Source organism: Scyliorhinus canicula, chromosome 14 (assembly GCF_902713615.1).
Source record: "Scyliorhinus canicula chromosome 14, sScyCan1.1, whole genome shotgun sequence".
In the NCBI taxonomy this organism is placed as follows: Eukaryota; Metazoa; Chordata; class Chondrichthyes; order Carcharhiniformes; family Scyliorhinidae; genus Scyliorhinus; species Scyliorhinus canicula.
In genome coordinates this window covers 56,425,488-56,435,838 of record NC_052159.1, presented here as the reverse complement: position 1 = coordinate 56,435,838, position 10,351 = coordinate 56,425,488, and the positions used below count along the sequence as shown (strand labels likewise).

General features: G+C 37.7%; 1 protein-coding gene across 2 annotated transcripts; it reads right to left on the bottom strand.

The window, feature by feature from the left end:
- Nucleotides 1-340: 340 nt before the first annotated feature.
- On the bottom strand, nucleotides 341-10,140 carry gja3 (gap junction protein, alpha 3). 2 transcript variants are annotated; one of them, XM_038818580.1, is made up of 2 exons: nucleotides 9,922-10,140; nucleotides 341-4,481 (listed from the first exon to the last, which is right to left on the bottom strand). In XM_038818580.1, exon 2 carries the CDS (start codon nucleotides 4,462-4,464, stop codon nucleotides 3,289-3,291), a length of 1,176 nt encoding a protein of 391 aa, XP_038674508.1. In that variant the 5' UTR covers nucleotides 4,465-4,481; nucleotides 9,922-10,140; the 3' UTR covers nucleotides 341-3,288. The 2 variants fall into 2 exon arrangements, with proteins under 2 accessions (XP_038674508.1, XP_038674507.1); XM_038818579.1 differs by lacking the exon at nucleotides 9,922-10,140 and adding an exon at nucleotides 8,451-8,639.
- Between the last annotated feature and the right edge of the window lie 211 nt (nucleotides 10,141-10,351).

Below are 10,351 nucleotides of genomic sequence, written 5' to 3'. Positions count from 1 at the left end.
TGTCCTGAGGCTGTCGATACATGGCGTGGCATACGGGGCGGAGCATCGCGAAAGCGGCGCCATCCCTGGTTCTGTCGGAAATTTAGATTCTCCGGCCGGTCGCCAAAATTAAGGATATGAGCAGTGGGTGGGAGAGTGGAATCAATGTCCACGATAGCCATGATCATATTGAATGGCAGTGCATAGTCAACAGGCTGCACGGTCTACTCCTGCTCCTATCAATTGCATCCTTGTGTGTTTTCATGTACATATTAATTTTACACCTGTTTGAAAAACATGAGTTAAAATTTAAAAACTAAAACAAAGTAAAGGATATTTTTCTAAAATAATCAGACAAGAAGATGGTACAAAAAAATTTATTAGGTAACACTTTTGTAAACATTTGAGGTAAATTAACATTTACATCAATTTGCTCTTACAGAATATAATACATAAGGCACTTCTTTAAAGACAGTACTTAAAACAGCTTTGTTGCTTTTGCTCCAAATTATTAAATGTCCCTGACTGCCCAGAAAGTACTTTACCACTGGGTGAGAGGTTATATTAGGTAAATAATAGAATGTTTTTGTGGGCAACAAGTAGGCTTTGAAGCCTCTGAGCAAATCTTCAGCTGTTAACGAAAAGCATGGTAGAAAGCAACAGATATTGAATTAAGAAACCTAATCAGTTTAATTCAAATTTAATATACAAAATGTTTTCTCACCTAATGTAATCTTTTGGTCAAGTAAACATGTATTGACTAATGACCAAATATGCAAAATTACTATAGCCCCAGTGCTATGCGATGATCTATTAGAAGGAAAATACTCTCTGGCTATAGCTGTGCATTTCTCATAATCAGAAAAAACCAAGTGTAATACAGTAACAATCTAAATAGCTTGCATGTGTACACTGGAAATCAATTTAATTGTACAGCACTACTGTACTGCCTTTGCTGTGAAGAGCCCTAATTTTGTATTAAGACATTCAATTTTGGGTTTGATGCATATTGGTAGGGTCATTTCCTTAAAATTTGGCATCCAACGATGTAAACTTTGATATCTGTGTTTTCTTTTTTCTTTGCTCAAATGTGCAATTTTTGATAATGTAAACTTTCAGGAACCATAACATAGTTACAAAGATAGCACACATTGTACAAGAAAATAGGTGCAAATAAAGAACAACGCATTAAAAATATTACACCTACAAACTGATTCCTTGATTTGTTTAGTTACCAATAATGTTAAGGGTTTCAATAAATAAAGTTATGCCAACCTAGAAAATTAAATCAATCCTTGGAAGACATTAAAGGAAGCATTTGATTCCTTAATTCAAGGAATGTGTAATTTTTGCTTGTGTTTATTTGGCCAATTATTTAATAGATTCATCCAAGCAAGAGCCGGTTGTTTAAAAAAAAGAAATAATGTAAGAAAACCATCTCATTAAGAGCAGATTTGTTTGTCACGGTGCATTATCTTTTCTGTATAACTAAACATAGGGCCACAAATAAATCTGTTCTAAGAATTTCTTTGTGTTAGGGAACCTCAGAAAAGTAACTGTACTTTGAGAACTGCTCTTGCACAAAACTGTGCATTTGAAGTAAATAAGCATTTCTCTTTTTAAAAAAATTTAAGTTTCTGGTAGTAAAAAGCGTATCCAACGGCCATTGTGACTTTGAAGCAAAGATGTAACCTAGAATACCTCTACTATGTACCATAGTCTCTGCATGTACATAATTCTTAAAAATTTTATCAATTTTTACTCAAATGTTCATGTCCTAGAAGGATGTTATGTGGAGGGTTTGTGCAGGCTTGCTTTGCTTGGTGATCCTTTGCAAGATTCTACCAAAACTGTCAAGAAGCAATTGGCACTTTAACACGTTGCTTTCCTGATATTAACCAAGATTCCAAATCTTGGAAAACACAGCAAAATTAAGTATCCAATGCAACAAAATGCAATTCATTCTCCCTATGTTTCCCATCCCCAACAATGAATATGAGACTACAGCATCATGCCCTAACCCTGGAATATTAGGAATATTTGCATCCCTGCATGCAAGGTTTGTAGCAATGGTTACAGGCTGTTGTTTATCAGTTCCAAATTTATGCAGTGTTGAAAAGGTAGGGTGTATAAAAATGCCATATTCTTGAAGAAACTCCTGGAACCATTTCAATTTTATTGAAGGTGTGCTTACAATGTTTTGAAGGTAAACTTGACCTAAAAAACTTTTTTTAAAAAGTAAAAACATTACTCTTCCATAATGGTTTTATTGGAAACCATGCTTTTATCTTACTTCTTGGTCTTTCTAACCCATCTTCTGCTCTAATGCAGTCAGTCATATCAAACATAATAGAATCCTAAATTTGTCAAGAGTAGTATCTAATACACACAAACACGCCCTCGCACACAAATAAACTGCAGTGCATACCCCTTTAATCTATAAGTGGTTTGTTTGTTGCCTGCTTTGATATTTTAGTAGACATTTAAATTCATGTTCTTTCCATGTACCTCAGTCTATAAAACATGTATTCATTCCTTCTATTTTTTGTATCACTATAAGCAGTACAATTTAAAGTTTTACAACATTTGTTGGGGCACGTGGAACATTGGAGATGGATGAAAACCAAGAAGCTAAATATTGCAACCCTGTGGTAGGTCTAAGTTGAGTAAGTGCCATGTAATGAAGCATCCTGCAATTTGAAGTTCAGTTTTAGAGACTTTACCTACTGTATTAGTTCAGAGCGAACAAAATACAATCACAGAGTGCATATTTCTAACTTGAATAAGACATTTAAGGAGCTGTGTTTCTCGAGCTTACTGTAGACATTTTACCTTGCCATGAAATAGTGATTAACATATTAAAAAGTACAGTTATTAAGTCAACATGTAGTAGTGGGTTTGGTAAAATGGGCTTTTAGAGGCGCAATTCATGATCACGAATCAATTAAAAGTATAACTACCTGAATCAGGCTTGACTCATAACATGATGCAAAATCTGGGGCATTTTCAATTTCCCAATTTTGATGGTGTATCCAATTAAGTTCTCTGTCGGTTGGTTTACATTAAAAATGATAAAATAGGAGCATGTATGAATGTTAAGGCTAACAGATATGTAAATCCATTTTAATAAAACCTCTCTGTGAAAGCCACTAAGAATACAACTCCCAGAGCGCATTGCAATGACATGCTTCCCAGCATGTATGCTTCTCCCACCCACCCGACTTGATATTAAAATGTTGTAATGATTTAAGAGAGGATGAAAGAAGATTGGGGAGGGGAACGGGGGAGGGGCTGTATATGAAGCGGGCGCTAAACCGCTAGATCGTCTGACCTAGCCCTGCCGCTGCTCGCTCTGCTTGCCCTACTGAGGGGTCGCGTGTCGGTCGCGGGAGGCTCGTGCATCTCCACCGTTGTGGTCAGGTGACCGTTGCCGCGCGCCGCCCCGCCCTCAGGCGCGCTCTCCTGATTGGCCGGCGCCGGGAGCGCGTGCTCCTGCTTGCCGTTGCTGGCGTCGGGGCTGAGCTGGCGGGTTTGCTCGGCGGCCATGTTGGCCCAGTTCTGCTCGGCTGCCAGTTTGTTGTTGTACACCACGTAGGGCGACCTGTCCTCGGGCAGCGGCGTCATTTTGAACTCAGTCGGCGGTGCCCCGGGGTAAGGGTTGGGGCCCTCGGCCGCGTCAGGGAAATAGGGGTAGCTGAAGGTGCTGGGGACAGTCCTTGTGACTGGCGTCAGGGGCTCCGGCTTCTGCTCGAGGTCCGGGAGCTGTCGATTGGTCATACCCTGACGCAGCTTCTTCCAGCCGAGGTGATAGATTTCCATTAGGTTCAAGAAAAGGGACACGCAAGCCACCACAAGCATAAATAGGATAAAGATAGTCTTCTCTGTTGGCCGTGATATGAAGCAGTCCACGGTGTTGGGACATGGCCATCTATCGCACCTATACAGAGGTCTAAGCTCAAAGCCATACAAGATATACTGACCTACAATAAATCCAATTTCAAACATCGCCTTGAAAATAATATTGAAAACGTAGGTGCGTAGCAGGGCCCCTTGAATTCGGATTTTACCATGGTCATCCCTAAAAGGAAGCTTCTTTTTGCCGTTTTTAAGCAGCAGTTCCTTGTCTGCCTGATTCTGGGCTTTTCTAATATCCTCCTCCCTCTCTTTCCTTTTATCTTCCATCCGCACAATGTGCAGCACATGGCCCAGGTATATCAAGGTGGGCGTCGACACAAAGATGATCTGGAGCACCCAGAATCGGATGTGGGAGATGGGGAATGCCTTGTCGTAGCAGACGTTCTCGCAGCCAGGCTGCTGGGTGTTGCAGGTGAAATCGGACTGTTCATCTCCCCAGACCTCCTCGGCCGCAGCCCCCAGCACCAGGATCCGGAAGATGAAGAGCACAGTCAACCAGACCTTGCCCACCACTGTCGAGTGTTCCTGTGCATTCTCCAAAAGCCTTCCCAGAAAACTCCAGTCACCCATTGTCTCAAGTCTCTACCCTGGAAAAGCAATCCATATAAAACAAAGAACCATTAGATGTTGGAGAATGGAAAGCCCACAACCTCAATGGAAATGGATATCTGGAGTAGAGGTTTTCAAAATACACCAGCGCTAGTTCTCTAGTTTCCTTGTAACGATTGGTATTCATTAAAGAGCAAACAGTGGGACATTGTTAATTTGGCCATGCATTGTATTATAAATGTGACGATCTAATATATTCAATTCTACAAATAATATATTAAGCATATTTTCGTCAATTAAATGGCGTCAATACGTCCTTGGAAGTCGCACAATCCTTTACATAAGATATCTGTTTTTGTGGCACATGATTGCTCACTCACCTATGAAAGAAAAATGCATATTACTATTTTTAAAGAATAATAAGGATGGTTAATCTTGTCACGAATCTATTTTGTGGACTGCCTTACAATTTGAAATTAAATCTTTGCATCCTACCACCGTTTCCAGATTTACAAAGCTCAATGCACGAGTCAGAAAAGACTCGTAATTCAGCGACAGACTAAATACTAGGCATTTATCAAATAGAAAATGTAGGAATTGAATATACATATAATCAACAACTAAAACGGCATTTTCAAAAGGACTGGTCAAACAATGGTTTTAAGACTTTCGTGCGCTGAAGGATTATGAAGAGTACTTGAAACGTATGTTTTTAAAAAATTATTGTAAAATACGAAAATTAATGAAATCTTATCACTGGAAGAGGGAGTGAAGAAAAGAAACCTTGAACCAGTAAAATTGGCTAGAATGACAACTCACATTGCCTGCTCCAGTACAGGTAGACGTTGCTCTTCATTGTGTTAGCGGGATAACACTGGCTTAAAATTCCTACCAGAAAATTGTACATTCACCAAAATCACAATTTTATCTACAATTTTCGCTTGATAAAGGGCAGGGCAATAAACTACGAACACATACCAGAGGAATGTCACTCGTGTTATGCAATACCTACCTGAGGAGCTCAATAGCTGGAATGACAGGTAAAATGAATAGAACATTTGATTTCGGTGCTTTCATTTCTTCCGCCTTTTACTCTAAATGTAGTAACATCATAAGTAATTTACTTATTTATTTTAGAATGATGCGCCCGCCCTGTAAATTATATAGGACAATGAATGAAATATGTTAAGGTAATTAATAACTTCAATGGAATATTAAGGCACATGTCAATTACTGATTTTGACACTACTCACCATGATGGCACTATCAGTTTGCAGTTTTGATCAATATAGTGCTTACAGAACGATTAACTTATTGTGTATCAACTGATAAACCCTCGATCACGGTTTCCGGCAGTGCCCATTTAGATGTATTTTTATTTGATAGCTCTTTCGCAAAATAACAAGCACGTCCGGTATGCTTCATTAATTTATTCCAATATGGCCTAGTTAGCACGAAATTTAATCTATTAATTTGCAAATTCAAAAACCGGCACATTCCCTATAATTTCCAGTTTGAATGTGCTTCGGCTAGTGGCAAACAATCTTCGAACACAATGAACGTTTTTTCCTACATCTTGTTAGAATGTGACACTAATGTAATTGGTTATTTGAACACATCGACATATACATTGTTTTAATTAGTTATCAATTTTATGCCACTTTATGTTATTTCTGAAATCCTCTGCTTTTTGCTTTCTATTAATATTGCTAGCGTCTGATTTCATACATTATGCATTTTAGCAATGTTACTTCTACTCATTTAATTTCACAAGTGTCCTAGACCATTCAATATTATGAGTTAATGGGGTTAGTCAGAGAGAGCACCAGTTTTTATCTGAAAGTACAACAGATTAATTAACTATTGGTGGATTTAACAACAGCAAAAATACATCATTTAGGACTCGTTTATTTGTCGAAGGCAGGCATGTAAAATAGTTTTACATTTTATGTGTCATATTACGTGTCAAATTGTCATTAAAGCAAGAAGAATGGTGATACAGGCGTAACCTTACCAGACTGAATTCAAGTGGACAAAATGGGCACTGGTGATTCAGTCTGACAGAATATTGAATTATCTGTTGTGGAAAAAATGGCACATGAAAATTCAATCACGTGTCAATATAAACGGTGAAGTAAGAACCAGATACACGTTGCACCAGATACATATTAGACCTTGCTAATAATTAAAATTCAGAAGAATCATGTTTTGGTTGTGCGTGAACTGTCTTTCAGATGATGTAAAATCCATCGGTGACTTTCCAAACTTTTAGAAAACAGCGATTTAAGGTAGTCCTTTGAGATTGCATGTGCTTTTGTAATTAATAAACAGCCTTTAAATTAACCTGGGAATTATGTAGCTTTTTAAATTCCTTCCAAAAAGGCTGGCAACTATGCTTTGGTAGCAAGATATACGCAGAAAATTCTCTGAGGGAAATTAATTCTGATATATATGTATTTTATTAAGGTACTGTGCGTTATAGAAAATCATTGACAGCCATTAACTTTCATTCGTTCTTCATTTTAATTTACTAATACCATTAGGTTAGATTAAAATATCCGTCCTCAAGTTGTATTGAACAAAACATAAATTATATAATTTGTTCAAGTTAAAGCAAGCCAATTTAGAAAAAAAATCTTAATATGAAGTTTAAAATCATGGCAAATCAGTGGAATGAGATGTTGCCTTCTATAGATGCTTGCATCAACAGAAAGCAAATGGCTGAATAAGGGGAAAATAGCTTATTCAGCTTCCCGTGGCATCAACTGGTGCCCAGGACAAAAAAAAATCGATTTTACTGATGTTTAATTATTTCTCTAATTTCTTATCTTTTTGTTTCTGTCTCAATGCACTTATTTTGTGGAGAGGATCAACAACTCATGCAATTTGGTATGAACTGTAAAAACAGATACTTAAATAAATATTAGTCATAACACTAATCTAAACGTAATATTAGTAGCATTTTACTTAGAAAAATCTGATCACAATTTTAATTCCTATCAAATTAAAAAGGATAGGAAATTTATTAAAACCGCTGCATCAAAAAAGATTGATTAGGCTTCTAAAATCGTTGTTTGTTGTAAATTGTCTCTGCCTCCAAACCTATGGTAGACGTCAAGGATTGTGGAACAAGATTGTAGTTCTCTCTCGAAAGGTAAAACAAATGTAATGAAGATGGATAGTTTTCCAGTCAGTGACTGTGTGAATGTTTTTAAAGTTTATTTCGATTCTTTGTTGTTAATGATTGTGTCTTCACCTGTAAATTCTGCAAGAAAAGTACGGCTGATATTTTTTTTAAAGGGCGACATTACAGATGATATTTTTTGAAAAATAAAACGTGCATTTGCCATGTCGAGGACAGTGACTCCCAAATGCGCCTTTTTAAAACTTATTTTGTTTTCCTGAAATTTATTTGAAATTGATTCGAAAATAATCGAATAAAAATAACATGAAAACATTGTCCAGAACCAAATTTTGCCTGAAAAGTGTTGCAGCTCATTTCACTCATAGGAACCTTAATCTGAACTATAGGTTTTGAGTTTCAGAATAAAACACATCATGTGGCATCATCGGGAAAATGCCAGATCTCTATAGTCAGCGAAGCAGCAAACCAGCCGTTTTCACACATCAGTACACTTCTTTGGCCCTGCTTTACACCCACACGAGTATCAACTGATAAAATGTGGCTAGCAGCTAAAAATCGAATCAAACTAGACACTCCTGAAGACCCTTTCATTATGTAAGTAACTCTAAGGGGGTCCTCCTCACCACACCCCCGCCCATGCACAACCTCCGCAAAAAAAAAGCGGCTGGGTGTGAAAAGACTCCCATCTCATCAAAATGTTTGATGATACCAAACTGTATCATACCTCAAACTGGAGATGACAAAACCAGCTAGCTAGTAAACACATCCGGCTGTCATAGATGCCATATTTTGAGTGCGTTGGGGACATGAAGCAGACTTGTCTAAGTAACCCTCCCCCTCCCGTGCACCGCTGCCAGCTTACCCAACACTTCTGACCGCTGTCAGCCAGCCTATTCAAGCACAGTCACTTTCTTCACACATCGATTTCCAAGTCAGTCTTGCGAGGGGGGAGAAAAAAAGTGATTCAAAAGTCCATTAAACCTGCAGCTTGGACCGCGTGGAGTTCCTGCTCACCCCCAGCCATCGCCGCTGTCACATTGTGTGAGAATGCATGGCTGAACCTCGCTTGTCACCAGGCGGAGGGCAACGCCACGCCCCTACCACTAGCAAAACTCATCACTTCGGAAGAAGATAGAGTTATAACCTTTGTAGGCTTTCCCCTCTATTTAAAATAAAACATCCAAACTAAAGTCGATTACAACTCGCTGTAAAAATTACTGCATTTGTGCGTTTATACATCCGGTTGAAGGGAACGTAGTTCTGAATTCGGTTGTCTACTTATTAAGCTTTCATCTCCGCCCAGCCAGATTCACAATTATATGCTTTAAATATGTTTTTAAAAGACTGACATTATTAGTGGAAAGAACGGTTGTCTTTTTGAACTGCGTCCAGTTATGTCGTATTTATTTTTTGCACTCTAAATTTAATTAAACAATGGATACATTATTCCTAAGTCTGTACAGTACTGGTTAAAAAGATACAAGAAAAGATTGTCTCTGATCATAGGCATTTAATGTGGTTTAAGTAAAAACTATGAAGCCATTATTAAGTCTGACATTTGTTACAAATATGTCAGGCGAAGATTAAATGTCAACTTTGTTGATCTGGTAACTTACTGGAAACTAACTATCAAAATATGCTCAATCAAAAAATGGTTACTGATGTCAAAACTGTGTGATCTTAAACACATTGTGGCAGCTGCTCCAAGATTACTTCTCAACGTTGCCATATAATGTGTAGTTCTATTTATAGTTTGACTCTATTAAACTCCTCATAATTCTCTGAATACCAGCATTAGAAATATATACAGACCATAACATTTGCTTATCTTTTTTAAGATGTAGTCTTGTGCCAAATGAAGCCTCACGATTTACATCTCTAAGTAAGATATATTTCTTTTGTTGGACCATTGCTGTTAAAAGCTGTCAGAATTGTATTTTCTGCATTATCTTTAGGTTTATAAGATCTGAGGGATACATTGTACTTTCGTCATTTGGACATAGTAGAGATAACAAACTGGGTTGCTGGTTCAACGTCAAAAAAATTCAGTTTTGAACTGATCTTACTGCCTCATTTCAAATTAAATTAAAATTTTGAGTGTCATTTTTAAACAAATATGTAAATCTGCAGTTGCAAAGTATGAGTTAAAATCGAGCTAGGATAGACCAAAGAGCTCATCTTTAAACACTTCTACTTTTAGAGGAACCTTAATATCCCATTATTTATTTTAACATCCATGCTTTTTAATATCAGTCAGTATCTTGCCCCATGTTATACTATACAATTTGCATGGTCTAATTCTATGCAATCACACAGTTCCATCAAGTACTCACCATTATAGTGGCATCACCATGCATACTCCAATATGTGCACAAAACAGTGTAAAGAATTAGAACTTAAAAACAGTTTCCTTGTGAGTTCAGTGGCTGGACCTAGTATGGTACTGAACCATATAAATCAAATATCTCAGCGTTTATCCTGGTCTGTGCTGAGTAAACTAATCTTAACTGCTTTGGTGGTAGGAGGCTGCAATTGGATCTCATACGACTTCACTAGGGAGGTCAGAAACTGAGTCAGAGATCCTACGCTTGTCATTATACAGTAACTCCACTCTGATATCCCTTTGTTGAAATAACCAGCAAAGATTCCCCATGCTGGCTTACCGATGAGGAATGTTTGGGTAGGGTAGCAGTAAAATGTTATTTTGAAGCAGCTTGATGTGAAACAAATCATTTGTTCTGTTCTCTTTCTCAGTTCATACCT